Genomic DNA, 15,458 nt, shown 5'->3' with positions numbered 1-15,458 from the left:
CCTGGTTCTGCTGACAGAACAAGTTCTTAAACAGATTACTTACTGTTGGTTTCACTAGTAACTGGCCCATGACAGTGAACATCCTGGACAAACCCACAGGAGTACACACTACAACAGAGAGAAAAATAGATTTATCAGTTTGACTGTTAAACAATAAAGAGAATATTCAATTTTTTTTTCAAGCAAGACAAATATTCGTAATAACAAAAGGATGTTAAAGCCACATCAGACTTACTGAGTAAAAGCAGACCTCCCATCAGAGATATACACGAGTAGAGGTACGGTAGATAGAATTCCCAAAGGTCTGGAGAAAAACATTGATTCATCAGCACAATATAGAGTATTGGGGACATTTTTGAGGCTACCACTAGTACTACTTTTACTGGCCTTTCAGCTATTTCCCAGGATGCCACTAGAAATGGTGGGCAAAGCTATCAAATACATTTCTGAAAAGCTTGGCTGAAATGTGAAGCTTTGACAGCTACGTCAGATTTAGTGATGAATGTAAAGCGGTTTGACCACAATCATTCTCTATTGAGAACAGGTGATCCAACGGTGCAGTGCGTGATGGAATACAGTGCACTGATCTGCCGGATGCCTTCTATATTTGAATTTGCATACTCTCGACCTCTATGCAAATGGATCCATTCAACGCTAGACAGCTGGCTTGCGATAAACAGATCACGCTATAAAACTAGGCAAAATCTAGTTAGATAATAAATTGTCAGATTTGCTGTGGCTGCACCATTAGTTACCTAAATCAAGTTACAGTCTGTTCAGTGTGGTATTGCTTCTTCTTTGTTTCCAGAGAATTGTTACCTGACCCATTATTAGAATGGTAAATGGAAATGGAAGAACCATTTCCACATGTTGTACATAAAGGAAAGAGAGAAACACTTACCTGTTCCTCACAAAATTAAGGGATAAGGTACTCAAATTGTTGTTTTTTAATGAAACACTTACACAGTCGAAGCTCAGCTAATCAACATCTACTGTACCTTTCTTGATGTACAAAAATCAGAAGTGTTTGAAGCCTCATTTTCACATAACACACACTCCTGTAGTCAATAATTCTCACACGATATATGGAGTATTCCCTCACAAGGCCACAGACATACAGCTGATTTTTAACAATTAGATGTGTGGAATATAAGCATCGAATACTACAGAGATGGCAAAAGTCCCTTGTTTAGCGCACTTGTAGCCTGTTAGCTTGTTTTTGCTAGCACGTGGTCAATCCCAAAATCTGGGGCAAAAGCTACATTTTTACAGTGTATTAAAGAGAAATACTGGACAGAAGATAAACAGAGGAGCAGCTTCACAGTCAGAGATCACAGTGGTTCCATAGGAAATTAATGGACTTAAAGTGTATTAACGGATTTATGGGCACCAGAAGTGCTTATGTGTAAAAGGCACATGGGTCTACTCATGAAAGCACTTCCACTGGTGAAAGCAATGTTTAGGAAAATAATAAACCTCTTCTTAAAAACATACATCAGCATGTTTACAGACTTAGTGCCTATAGATCATTCAATAACACACCATAGAGTGACTCCATGCTGGCTGCGTCATTGTCAATGAGCGCTGACGCTACCCACACGATGCCCAGGATGAGCAGCGCCAGCAGGAAGAGCATCACAAAGGTCTCCAGGATACGTGCCTTAATGCCCTGAGAGAAAACATAAAGGACAGAATAGAGAGGTCTCATAAAGACTACACCAAAATATTACTACCGTATGTTAATATACTGCACATTATAAAAGGCTCACGGGGTTAAACTGCTATCATTTCCAATTTATATTTTACTAGACGCCCCTCCTCCTCCCATCCTGCCACACTCATACAAAACAGCATCATTTCCATTCACAGCACACAAACATGACATAAACGCTCCCACGGACTCCTGTGTAAAACAGCTCTTTTATACACACATATTGCGGTCTATAAAGTAGAGCTAACAGGGACTGGCGGTGGCAGAGGTGAAATTAAAAAGAGAAGAGGGGTGGGGGTGCTATAAGGAGCATTAAACCTGGCTGGGTCAGCTACTGTCTGCGATCAAGAGCAGGCCTCCCATCTGGGGCTGATTAGGAGGTCCCTTAGCACAGTCGTGTCCTGGGCCGTGCAGACGAGAGGGTTTTGGGGTAATTTGGGTTTTCCGGGTCACAAACTGCTGAGTGGTTAATAAAGTCCTCCTCTACCTGTTCACACAGTTTCCATTTCCCCCCCTGCTGGAGAGCCAAGCTGTCTAGCACTGTAAGATAGATAGGCATTCTTATACATATGTCAGCTCAGCTGCCAGGCACAGGATAACAAGGCTTCTCTGCCTTTGGAGAGCTGTTTAAATTGGGTGCATATGAGCAATTTGTTACCAGCTAACATAATGGCTGTGTGGTTGCTGTTCAGCATTTGCCAACAGGTACATGAAGGGGCTTTCTCTTTGAAAGTTCCCCACACTAATCATGGAACCACTTTATGGAATGGAAATGGCTTTAATTCTGCAAATTAAATTAGACAGGCAGTTTGTTTAACTTGAAAATATTGTAGGTGGTGGTCCTCCAGTATTTGCATAACAATTCAGGTCACTTGTCAACTGCTGCCCCCTCCTCTAATCCACTTAAAATATAGTATCTTCTTTAAACTTATTAGCTCTTGTGGGTTTTTTTTGTTTGTTTGTTTTTTTAATTTTTTTTATCAAATGCAGATATGTAACACTCGGGGAAATTAGCTCACTCTGTCAGTCCGGATGCAAAAATAGGAATTAAAGCTTCTTCCATTTTGCATCAGGACCTGAAAGTCTTCCTTGGCATCCTTTTGCTTTAACTGAGCAATCACTTCCCTCTTGTCTACTCCAACATTGTTACTGGAAAAGCTTCAGTGAGGGTAGAAATTTCTAGACACAACAGAGAGGAAAGTGGGCAGGGTCTGGAGTGCCCCAATGTGGCCAAAGTGGACACTGCAGCCACTGGACAGGTAATGGTGGTGGGGGAAGGTGAGCCTCACAAGTCAGCATGAATTTAACCTAATAATGGTAAACTATGAATTAAAAAATGCAGGCAAAACTTATGAGGGATCTATGGATGTCTATTTTTTTTAAATGCATCACTCTGTAGAAACTGTGTGTGTGTGTGTGTGTGTGTGTGTGTGTGTGTGTGTGTGTGTGTGTGTGTGTGTGTGTGTGTGTGTGTGTGCAGGACAAAAATGCACATGCAGATATATAAATCCATATATCTGACACATAATGCTCTTTTGCACATCTTAGAAGACGGATGCTACTATGAAGTATCTCACAGCAGACCGGCTCAACTGGGCAGTGGGTAAAAACGCTCAACACCAGCGAATAAAAAAGGAGGCGATGGAGAGTGGTATAGAGATATAGAGAGAGAGAACACCAGAGAGGAGAGGAGTCAACGTCTGAGCGCATCTCATTCCCTGGAGGTAAGAGAGGTGAGAGAGGAATGCTTTCAGGGACTTCAACCACGTCCCACACGCGCTTGCTTAAGGATGCATCAGGATGAGTAGGCCCAGCAAGCAAGATGCTTGTCCATTCAAGCGCACCAGTCCACCTTAACAAGCTGCCCATGCCATGCTGAAGGTGTATTCCCTTTAGATAGGTCTCTCAATCATTTATAAGACTCAAATCATTACCCATTCAGATCATTTAGGGCAAAGGCAATGCTTGTCACCTCCCTTACTATCATCCCTGGTCCCTGCCTAACCAAAAGAACAATCAATTGACGCGATTTAAGTGTGCAGGAGAAAGAGGTGTGAGCCTTGGTTGGTTTCACTGGTCCAGTTGCATGCATAACATTAGGAAATAAAAGTTCTCTGTAGCCTTATTTATACCTGCATACACGGAAACTGAGCTTTGTTCCGCGTTGCAAAGGTAAGCAAGGGCAAATGTTCTCTGAAAGGGCTTTGAAATAATTCTGGTCTAAAAATAGATAAACCTGACTAAGACATCATCACTGATCACAGATGTAACTGTCAACTGGTGAAGGAAGGCAGAAAAAAAGAAAGAAAAAGACCTGTGCCTTGGCATCCAGCATGCCCACTGAAAGTTTCTATTCTTGCCATTCTAAATGTGTAGCTACCTCTAAATATAGCAGCTCTGAAATATTCAGCATCCCCCGATCCTCACACCGACATCGAGTGAGGGGCTGCTTAACTGCAGCTATGCTTGTACAAGACTGGAAAGACTTCCAAGAAAAGTGTGTAGTGACCATAGAGAAAAGTAACAGCGTCATTTGCACTAACAAACAAACACGCGGGATTCACACACACACACACACACACAAGACGGGACAGACATGACCAGCCGAGGAAATCAACACAATTACAGAAAGCTGACGAGGGTCTGGAAACAGTTTGCAAGCTTTTTGCCTCGCTTGTGTTGCAGAAAAAGACTAAAGCATATCTTTGATATAGTGCTTGGATAGATGTGGGAGAGAGTGACGATGCTTGTGTTGGATGTTTGTTTGTTTGTTTTTTTTGGGGGGGGGGGTAGCAGAGCAAATGAGACAATAGATGAGAGTTAGGTGGTGCAGGAGCTTCCTAGTTGCTGCAATCAATCCTGAGCAGGTCAGCAGGCGGTGGCAGAGATCATCCTGCGGACCATCCTTCTGCTCACTGACAGAGGCGTGTGGAACAAGGGCCAAGAGTGTAAGTGAGGGAGGGGGCATGGCCCCCAGGAAAAGGACTGCCCTTTTTGCTAAAGACATGCCAGATGCCCAAAGACCTTATTAGTGTATCCTTCAAGCAGTCGGCCACAGCGCAATGACTGTGTCAAAGACAGAAAGCAGAGGACAGGGACACTACCCTGTAAAGCTGCAGAATAAACTTCTAAAGACTCTTAATAATGCCCCAATCACACCAGAGCATGGAAAATGATTGGTGTCACATCGTATTGTTCACTGAGGTTGCAAGGTGTGTGAACAAGAATTCCTGGTTGACCAGCTAAGTTAGAAAACAGATGAACATATTCAGGACTTCTTACTTAACAATCTAACAGCAACTTGCTTAGATAACAAAAAAAAGAGTTTAAAAAGAATAAACAACGTTCTGCTTTTTGTTCGGAAAGCGGTTAAGACCAAGTGCACCGAGTTGCCCACAAGCTTAATGCTCTATCCTACACCAGGGGAGTTGTACTAATTCCGTCTATACTTATAATGGAGGCCATCTTGATAATTAAAAAAAAAAAAAAAATTAACAACTAAAATTCTGGAGGAGAATTTGTAAAGTTTGAAACTTATCACTTTGTCTAGAAAAACTGAGTCACGAGAGGATGGGGAGAAAAAAACCTGAACAACTTGCTTGTTCTTTTTCAAATTCCCAGCTCGAACTAATATGTTACCATGGTAACGAACATTGTAACAGACAGCTTTAGGGAGACATTGTGACCTTAAAGAAAGGTATGTAAACACCACTTTATATTCCCGGCTGGCCCAGCCCGAAAGAAGGCCTGGGAAAAATGTCTGCATGTGCAGGAGATTTGAAATAAATATCCAGGCCCCCATTGTGGAGCTCCAACAAAGAGGAGTATCTTAGTAACACCACGCGGGGTTTGCTGGGCGAGACGTTTTCTCTTTCTTGCCCCCCCCTCCTCCTCCCCCCCCCCCCTCCCGTCACTGCCCCTCCCTCCACAATAAACACACTTCTCATCATCGGCGGGTTAAGGCTTAGGATGAGATTGATGAGGAGTTTCTTTAACTACCAGATGAAACCTGTTGGCCCTTTACTGGGTCAGTCAAGGGGTCAGACTCGTTCCAACTCGTTTCAGGATCAAACACATTTCAATACTGTGGGTAAGACTTGGCGGCTTCACACGGCCAAGCCCTTTTCTAATATTTATTTTTTAATTTAAAAAAAATCTGTGATAAATCACAAAATATATTCAATCTAGAATTTCAAGGTTTGTTTTTTTTATCAAATTAATAATCTGCCCTGATGATTTCAGCGTGTGCTTTCAGAGAGATGATTAACTTTAAAAACTACCATGCATTAATGCTAAGATTATCAACTTAAGCTGCATTAGAAGCTGCCTTTATCAAAACTTTTTAATCTTGTTTTGAGTAAATATAGCTTCATGACTACCTATAATTATCAATTTTCTTTACAGATATCTTGAAAGTCTTTGTCAGAACATGCTCATCGTGTATCTGGACAACACGGAACGTGCTCATCATTATAATGCCATCTACTGGTGGTGCGGAGGCAACTAGAGCAGATAAATGACTGATTTTGGGCTTCATAAACGGAAATGGACATCATTAATTCCACTGACCTAAAACCATCCCAACATTAATTAATTTATTTGGACAAAATCTGTCTATGCAACAGCATGGAAAAAAAGAAAACGAACAAAAAAAGAACACGTTTGGAATCTAAAAGGCTGAACTAAACGACGACCTTCAGAGGCCTCGGTGATGCAGCTCTTCTGCGAAGATTTGAGAACACAGCAGTAAAGCCTGAGACATTTTACAGCAGCAAATAAAGCCGGGATCATAACATCAGACATCAAGACCCTAAGTCACTCTGATTCATCCACAATTTGGACAATTTGTTACACTATTAATCACTCGGGTGACACAGCCTCTGACGAGCTGAACAGTTAACGTTAGAAAAACATCCACATTTCAATCTTTATTCTGGTGGCGTCTTTTAGTACATCGTCAAACGTAAACACAGCCACATGAAAAGGCTGACTTACAACATTAGTAGTTAAATTCATCATTCACTTCATTTCCGCAGTCAAAAGGACCTCTCGGTGCCATAACATTAGCCCAGAAGGTTAAAATGCCACATAAAACCTTATGACATTGCGGTCTAATGCTGTTATTGGGAGAAAGGGATAATATCACATTATAGGAAAGTGGATCTGGGTTTTATACATCTTTTACTGTTAGCTGCATGATTGACTCTGCGGGCTGTTTTTAGGTGAAACGGGAGTGTCACCTCCACCCCTTCCTTCACACACACACACACACACACACACACACACACACACACACACACACACACACACACACACACACACACACACACACACACACAGTATATACCTGGATGTGCAGCTCAACATTGAACAGTGCTTCCTTTAAGCTAATTTATGGCGGATCAGTAGCAAGAAACAGTCTTGCTGAAATGAAAAAGAACAAAAAGGGAAAATGTGAAAGAGGCCCTCGTCCTGCTTCCCACACATCAGGACCTGCCCTCTCCTGAAGAAATCTAACCTAAACAAATTAGTGGGCTGAGGAAGAAAAGAACTGGCCTTACACTACAGTACAGACTAATTTTTATGTGCTTTTGCCAGGAGGGACATAAACCAGGGGTGTTTCAAACTGTGACACAGGATAGAGGTGTATTAAAAGTAAATCTTTCCCCCTCCATTTTGCAAGCTTCTATTGTGCTGTCATGTTGCTGCGACTTTATGGACTTTTGGAACACGAGCCCCCAGCCTCTCTTTTTTTGGGGGGGGGGGGGGTAATCAATTAAACAAGGAAGTTCGCTGAGCCTTACAACTCGATTATTAGCCTGTCCTTTTGAAGTTTTATTTTAGGGGGCTGGGGAGGGGGGTGACAAGGAATCAGGCCTTAAATCAGTGGGGCCGATGCAGCAGTGTTGAAGCGTTTGCGGCCTATGGCCTTATTGGAAGGGTTTGTCAGGATGTGGCGCTGGGTGAAGACCAGATTCAGACTTTCATGGTTAATGAGCTTTCTGTGGTGGCAGTTACGGTCAGTGGTGTGAGTCAGGCAGAGGGCAAAGCCTAGGCACCTGCTGCTGCTGCTTTGGATGTTGAGAGAAAACCTCGTGCATGGATGGCAAAGCATACAGACACATCAGCGCAACCATGTACCAACCACGATGCCCATTTGAAAGTTGTTCGGTTTGTCTCACTTCAAACACCACACAATCTGCAGTTTTCACCACTGACAGAGAAACCAACAGTATCAAAACTGCACGGTAACATTTGTTTAAGCCTTGAAATCCCACAATCATGCTGCTGCACCACAAAAACACAGACTTTTTTTATATACATACATATTTTTTTTTTTTAATTACCTTTTTTGACCCTGCAAATCCCTCAGATTCCAAGAAGAAATAGGCAAAGGGCATCAGGACAAAGAGGCAAAGGTTGGAGAACAGAGACACCAGGTTCCACAGACCTATAAGGAGTATTACAAAAATGATAAAAACAAGTTGGAAGTCCTCGGTTTAAAAAACACGTTTCCTTCGAAGTTGAATATTTCCATTTCTCAGGAGAGGTGCTAGCAAAAGGGTTTTCTGTTCACAGTGTAGTCTGACTATGTCATGGACTCTAACGCCCTCTGCTGGCTGAAGGCACACCCAACACTTCCCAGTGTGTCTGATGCAAGATACTACATAGAGCTCAGAAGACAGACACTTCATTGTTGTACTTGATGCAGTCCATGTAAATATCTATAGTTTGTATGTTCAAAGTTGTTTCAGTCAACATGAAAATTTATTAACAGTAAATGTAAAAAGAAAAAAATCATCTCAAAATGAAGCTACAATTGATTCATTTCCTGAATTTTACCTTTAGACAAAAAAAATGTATTCATTTTTGTAGTTAAACATTCTTGACACTGAGATTTAAATTTTGGACACTAACAAATGTAATTCAGGTGTCGAATAAATGCTACTACTTGGAATGACATCATTTCTTTTTTCGGTTTTTATCTGGGTGCATTAGAAAATCTGATCATTTAACACAACTACTGAATCTTTCTTTACTTGACACAGTTCATGCAGATCATCCCAAAACATGTTGGAAGACATTTAAAGAGCAGAAGCATTTAAAATCAATAAAAAATAGGACCAAAAGGTTGAGATAATGAGTCAGTTTAACAATCAAGACAGGCGGAAGTGTGTGATCTACTGACCGTGAATGAGGGAGCCATTGAGCCACTGAATGTAATAGTTTTTGGGGAAGGAGAGGAGGATCTCATTACTAATGATTGAGAAAGGCAGTAGGAAGACCGCACCACCCGAAACTGCAAGGGTGAAGGTGCACAAGTACAATCTGTGAATGGAATAAACAAACACACACACACACACACACACACACACAAGCGTTATGACTAGTCTGGAACAAACACATACATAAACAGACAACTGATTCCTCTACATCAGGTTAGTCATTGGTGAGTTCATCTTGGATTACCGTTTCATTAATAAAGTCAAATTTATTCAGAGAGCCTATGAGTGAACTACTCATTTACCCATACGAAACACTTAAGCCCGTATTTACCAATTTTCAGCCACTTGGGGGCAGCGTTAACAAACTTTGAGCACAACACTGACATATTAGCTTAAAGCAGTGGTTGTCTACTTTCAACATCCATCCATGCTACCAATCTATCCACCTTGTGCCAGGCCAGAGCCCACTAAAAGTAAATGTGGCTTATTTTGACTCATCTAATAACCTGTTATCTGAAATTTACTTCAACACCACACCTGAATATTGGCTGTTAGCTTACCAAACTTGGACTCTCGGACTGATGATGTTGTTGAATATGGACATAATAAAAGTTAATCTATTAACAGTGTAATAGTTGTATACATTTCATATGGTTTTACCATATACTTATGATCATATTTCACTTTTTCACTATTCTACTTTCCTTAAAAAACAACAACACAACAACAACAACAAAATTGGCCACCCACTAGAGGGCGCTCCCAAGGGTTGGGAACCATCAGCTTCAAGTATAGAAAACACAATATTTAGCCATCCAGTCACAAGAATCCAGCTTGTCGTTGTTTTGGACCCATGTTTTGTCCACCTTAGGAGTTTTTAAGCAACATTCACTCCCTCTCTCTGGTTTCTATCATGTCCTGAGGAAAACTTGTGGTTCTCTATCTGATAAACGCACCACTATGATGGCCAGCAAGTATCTATTTTGACTTGATGCTTAACAGGTAATGTAACGTTGGCTTTAGGAGCTAAACCATGATGATATAAACTTGTTCTAAAGGTTAATAACGCTGGGGCAGATGCAGAGTTTGCTGCATTTCTCACTAGCAGCCTCGCACTTCTCTTCTTTATTTGATACATTGGGGTAGTAACACATATTGATTAAAGCTGCTTTAAATAACTGCATTGTGTAGTCAGCTGGCTCCTTGTCAACCTACATCTGTAGTACAATTGTCCTTCTGCTCTATTCTTCATCTCCCCCTGCCTCAGACATACAACAAAAGACCTGGACTGGCTCTGTTTCTACAGGCTGCCATATGGCGAAATTCAGAAGCAGGGGTCCTCAAGTCTGGCCCAGACCATTTGTCCGGGGGGTCCTCAGTGGGCCGGCCCAAAGTCACCACATCACGAAAGAAAGTCATTTATCTAGAATGCTTTCTGTGATTTCAGTGGACCCTGAGGTGCCATTTTGAGGAATGCAGGATGGACTTGTCTAAAGCGGACGTCCCTGGAGTGTGATGTGTGATTCTACGCTGAGTCCTGCGTGACACACGCCAAAACCGTTCCTGCTAATGACACGACATGTAACACAATCAGTGATAGTGGTAATAATTAGTGAGTGACAGTGCTGTTCAGCTGATGTCATTGGTGACTTTTATTGTAGTGCATTAGTCATTTTCTTTCCTCATTTTAGCAGGGAAACGTGTCAGTAGGTGAAATACTACCGAAAATTGTAGGGAAGATAATGGCACAACTCTTTAGTTACTCTGCTCGCTACACTTACATTGTTCTTCAAAGATTTAAAAGAAATAAAGTCCACTCACGATATTCTGTTGACAACGGCATCTTCATCCTCGTGGTCGTCTATAAAAGAGAACGCACTTCAGTGACAGGGTGGTGGTATAAGCATGATGAGGTCATAATATCCTACATCATAATTTGGCACTGGCTCCACTTCTCCAGCAGGAAAACACTGAAACATCATCCAACAGCTGATATATTTCCATCGCTTGACAACAGCAGATGTTTTTAAAGATTATTAGTTTTGTACAAACAAAGGATCAAAACCCTCTTTTCATGGCGGAAAACGGGATTCTGTCAGAGGTGACATTCACAACAAACAACCAGGTAGCAGAAGTAGCAGTCGAATCCATCGCCACAGTCTTTCTTTGCAAATATGTAACTGCATTCTAATAATAATCACGGCAAAATAGAGTTTACAGTGAATGAAAGCATATCATAATCCATCCATCCATCGTCTTCCGCTTATTCCTATTGAAGGTCGCGGGGGGGGGGGGGGCTGGAGCCTATCCCAGCGACAGGTGAGAGGTAGGGTTCACCCTGGACAGGTCACCAGTCCATCACAGGGCCAACACATAGAGACAAACAACCATTCACACTCACAGTCACACCTACAGTCAATTTAGAGAATCAATCAGCCTCGTCCCCTCTTGATGTCTTTGGACTGTGGGAGGAAGCTGGAGTACCAGAGAGAACCCACGCAGGAACAGGGAGAACATGGAGACTCCACACAGAAAGATGCTGTGCCTGAGCCGGGACTTGAACCCGGAAACTTCTTGCTGTGAGGCGACAGTGCTGACCACTGCACCACCGTGCAGCCGCACATCATAATGTGTCCTGAAAATCTCGAGTATGTTAACCATCACCATTTAGTAAACAAAGCTGTGCTTGCATTGCCACCTTATCTTTCACCGTTCTTTCATGAACAAACACTTTTTCTTTCAGGATTCGTTTGTCCTGTACATGAACAGACTAGCAGTCCACCTAGGTGTAAGAGAAGGAGCAGCCTAGATTTTACTCAACACAACTCTAGAGGGGACTTTCTGCTGGTCTACTTTTAAAATGAGACAACCGAAGCCCAGGTGACCTGGACAGACTATATTTGTCTTGGGGAAAAATGGGATCCAGTAATAAGGTCTATTTTTTCCTTGTTTGTTTTTTTCTCCACTCACATGCTGCATCAAAGACAGAAGAAGCAAAACTGCTTTCTTGAAAAGATCACATTGACTATTGTTTCTAAAAATGTCCCTATTTGCCTTTTGAAGATAAAGGGAAAAAAATAGGCCTGACTATGAGTGTACAGAGGTGTGTGCAGTTTTTCATACACACTTTTTTGGCCCTGACTTCCATTCTTGATACAATGAGGGGCTCTGTCTTTGCTTAACCACAACCTGAACAGATCTCCAACAAGATGAGTGTGATACCTCCTCAGAGTCGCTGCAAGTTGATTATTTCTTTACGAAAATAACTGATTGATTGACACGTCTATGTTGGAGACGCAGCAGACGTGCCTTCATATCCAGGGGTTGACTGGTTTACTCATGACTCAAAATATCACATGATGCAATAATGTGTTTAAACAATAACACCAGCTGGAACACAAGTGTGGGGTAAACACTACTGAGAAAGCAGAAAATAATTTCGCATCAGCCGTGTGAGTCACGTCTGATCCAAATCCAAAGAATGTTATGGTTTCTTCCCTCAGTCCCACGTTCCACCCCTCCACCTAATTTCATAAGAAAATGGTGCAGTTGTGGACAGACAGACGGATGGACTGACAGACTGGAGTGAAAGCGTATAACCTCCTTTGGCAGAGTTAAAGGGACTAAATTTCACCATGTTAGCAGAGAAAACGGATCCACCACAGACACGTGCTCCACACAGACACTTGAAGACGCCCTCACGCAGGCACATTCAGATTTCTGTTCCCATGAAGACAGGGACAGAGACGGATCATTTACAGATACACTCACCGGTCTTCCTCTTGTATCGCGTTATGATGAAGTAGGACACAATGTAGAGAACCGCAAACAGGAGGAAGCAAATCTGAAAGGACAACGGGAGAACCTCAGTCAAAGCCAAACTCAATCTGAGGATCTATCTCATAGACCAGAGAGAATAAAACTGCTGTACAGTCGTGAAAACATAATTTAATGTTTAAACTTTTTTTCGTCTTTATGTAAATGTATTTCACATACAGAAGGACTTCACTCTGTGTATATTGAGGCGATGAAAAGGCAATGCAGGGCCGACATGTAATACAGTATTTGACCCGGGACATGTAAGAACATCACGCCCCAGAATGCACTCATGAACAGTCTCATATTAAAGCTCATAAGCAGACTGACCCAAAGTCCCACACATGGTGTGTGTGGCACAACCAGGACAGCGTATGTACAAACTGCTTATGGACAATGGAAGCAGTGCAGAGTTTTTCTTACAGGAAACAAATACTGTTACACATTTTGAGTTTGGAAAATCAAACTTTCATCACTTTATTTTGAATGAGGCACAATTAACCCGAGCTTATGTTTCATTGTTGCAGCGAAAAACTACATTCAAAAATAATAACCCCCGCTACAATTATGAATAATCTCTCGATATTTGTCAATAGAGGTTGACGATATAGATTTAACACTGTGTCGTGATATTTCAAGGCTTTTTTTGTGAAATTTCAAAATCGGAAAATAAAGCATTATCTGTTTGGCGACAGTTCACATCAGGACACAATCTTGAGAGCTGTGCAAGCATAAATATTAAAACAAAAAACAAAAACACATAGCCCTGATCATCATTAAATACTAAATCATGCAAGATGAATTCACTAAAAGAGGTTTAAAACTACAAAGAAATAGTGTAGTGTGAATGTACCTATGACAGCAAAATGCGATAAAAAGAATCTCATCATGGTGGCGACACTATAGCCTGGGTGAGATGATGTGCCACAGCCCTTTCTGTCAAAATAATTGCAACATTTTTCTTTCTGCACATCATTCGGCCATTGTTTTCATCTTTAAAACCAACAATGTATGTCTGTTTTGATGTGCAAAGTAAGTTAAACAATTCTGACTCGTGAATTCATGCATCACATTACGGAACTTCAGGAGTTAGTCAGCACTGGAGGTTTAAAAAACGGTCCACTTACGTAAGTATAGAGCTAAAAAAACAAAAAAAATAGCGAGACATCACTCTTTCAAATCTCTGATGACACTAATTAGGCCAAAACTACATTGCAGAGTCATGCTGATACTGACACTACCCATGTGTGGAATTTGTTAGGTAATAGTGGCCTCAGGACAAGCTGGATGGTGTCAGGCATAGATCTCATTTCAACCCCCCACCCCCACCATGACAGTGACGGGGACGCAACTAATGTTAGAGGCTCCAACTTCAGCACTTGGCCGTCCTGTCAACATTGCACAACTCATCATGGCCCAGCTGGGGATCATGAGATGGCACAGTCAGTTCAGACACCACACATACTGGCATGGAAATCCAAACCCCAAGGAGATATCACAGCTGTGTTAAAAAAAAAAAACTGAGACATAAGACACAAAACGGTGGTAAAAGAAGCTTTGGCAGCAAGGCACAAGGCAAGAGTACAGAATCATGTGTTCAGAGTTGATAAGGTAGCACAGACAGAGACGCAACAGTCAGGGTGAAGATAACACCAAGACCCAAATAGACCAGTCAGCACCAGTACATCTAGACCACACAGCCCTTCAGTAGCCCTTCATTTCCCCTTAAAAAGAAACAAAACAGAGCCATACAGTAAGTAATAACTTCTCTCAAGCACTTTTAAAGTAAGCAGCAGTGTTCACACATCTATGATAGATGAACTCCAGCTGGAGGTGAAGGACAGTAATTACATTTGTTCTTAACATGTTCGCCACACCCTGTTGCCTCTCTGAGCAGTGACCAGACTTCACGTGCATGAATGTGAAACATGGGTTCCACTTTCTGCTCTAAGCCACTAGGACTAATGTGATTGACCGAGCCAGATTCCTGCACAGATATCTGAACACCTGGCCAGCTACTGTCGCTTAGAGCGTGAAGCACCAGTTAAACAGCATCTGGGACACAAAAACAAATTGTTCAACACAGTTCTTTGTTCAAAAGAATGCGGTGACAATAATGATGTTAAAGCCTCGTCTGGAGGTGGTAGGAACACTGAATTACAGAAAAAGCAATACAAAGCACTGTGTGACACTTTATATTTCGACCAGTAACCTCATTTCTGTGTTTAGTGTTGACGCTGGAATAGCCTGTTTGAATATTTCCTTATATATTATTTAACTATTGAGAAAAAGAACGTTTCCTGCACTTAACTGTTGGTGTGGTAAGAGTGCCCTATCTTGCCACTGCATCACGCTCATTGACTGAACTTAATCTTAGCAGGATATTGAGAGTACACTGTATTTGGCGCCAGCAGAAATCTATCAATAAAATGACTCCACATAAACATGCAGCTTAAATGTTACAGGGATATTATTAGCATAACATTAGCAATGTCGATATGGGATGACTTCATGACATATGAGAGGAGGGGGGGGGGGGTGGGAAAACTAAAGCTGATGAAATAATTTAGAGTATTTGTGTTTTGGTCTGATGTCTCTTTAGATTGATTTCCTTATTTGTTAATTTAAAAAAAATTTAAAAATAAAATAGTTTTGGGGATGGCAGATATTTTTGATGAATCATCAAAAGGAAGAATGTTATTTTC

General features: G+C 41.6%; 2 protein-coding genes across 10 annotated transcripts in view; one reads left to right on the top strand and one right to left on the bottom strand.

The window, feature by feature from the left end:
• rnf32 (ring finger protein 32) overlaps positions 1-10,815 on the top strand; it is a 70,788-nt gene extending 59,973 nt beyond the window's left edge. For 4 of the 9 annotated variants that reach the window (XR_015111076.1, XR_015111075.1, XR_015111069.1 and 1 more), the window contains 2 exons: positions 3,260-3,444; positions 10,385-10,481. Coding sequence is in view for 2 of the 9 variants with exons in the window: in XM_086192237.1 (XP_086048363.1) it covers positions 3,260-3,376 (117 nt within the window). In the remaining 7 variants the exon portion in view is untranslated. Of the gene's footprint in view, positions 1-3,259; positions 4,226-6,115; positions 7,011-10,384 lie in introns of those variants that run through there. The other 5 variants (XR_015111070.1, XR_015111072.1, XR_015111071.1 and 2 more) reach the window with 5 other exon arrangements.
• lmbr1 (limb development membrane protein 1) overlaps positions 1-15,458 on the bottom strand; it is a 36,211-nt gene that overhangs the window by 19,885 nt on the left and 868 nt on the right. Inside the window, exons 2-8 of the mRNA XM_086192236.1 lie at positions 12,709-12,781; positions 10,759-10,798; positions 8,901-9,040; positions 8,059-8,162; positions 1,543-1,669; positions 236-304; positions 44-108 (exon numbers count right to left, since the gene is read on the bottom strand). Of these exons, the coding sequence (XP_086048362.1) occupies positions 44-108; positions 236-304; positions 1,543-1,669; positions 8,059-8,162; positions 8,901-9,040; positions 10,759-10,798; positions 12,709-12,781 (618 nt within the window). The remainder of the gene's footprint in view (positions 1-43; positions 109-235; positions 305-1,542; positions 1,670-8,058; positions 8,163-8,900; positions 9,041-10,758; positions 10,799-12,708; positions 12,782-15,458) is intronic.

The sequence above is a fragment of the Aulostomus chinensis genome, chromosome 21 (genome assembly GCF_037954235.1).
Source record: "Aulostomus chinensis isolate RoL2024-O1b breed Wild chromosome 21, RoL_Achi_v1.0, whole genome shotgun sequence".
Lineage (NCBI taxonomy): Eukaryota > Metazoa > Chordata > Actinopteri > Syngnathiformes > Aulostomidae > Aulostomus > Aulostomus chinensis.
The sequence above is the reverse complement of the archived record's forward strand: the minus strand, read 5'-3'. Positions and strand labels throughout refer to the sequence as shown.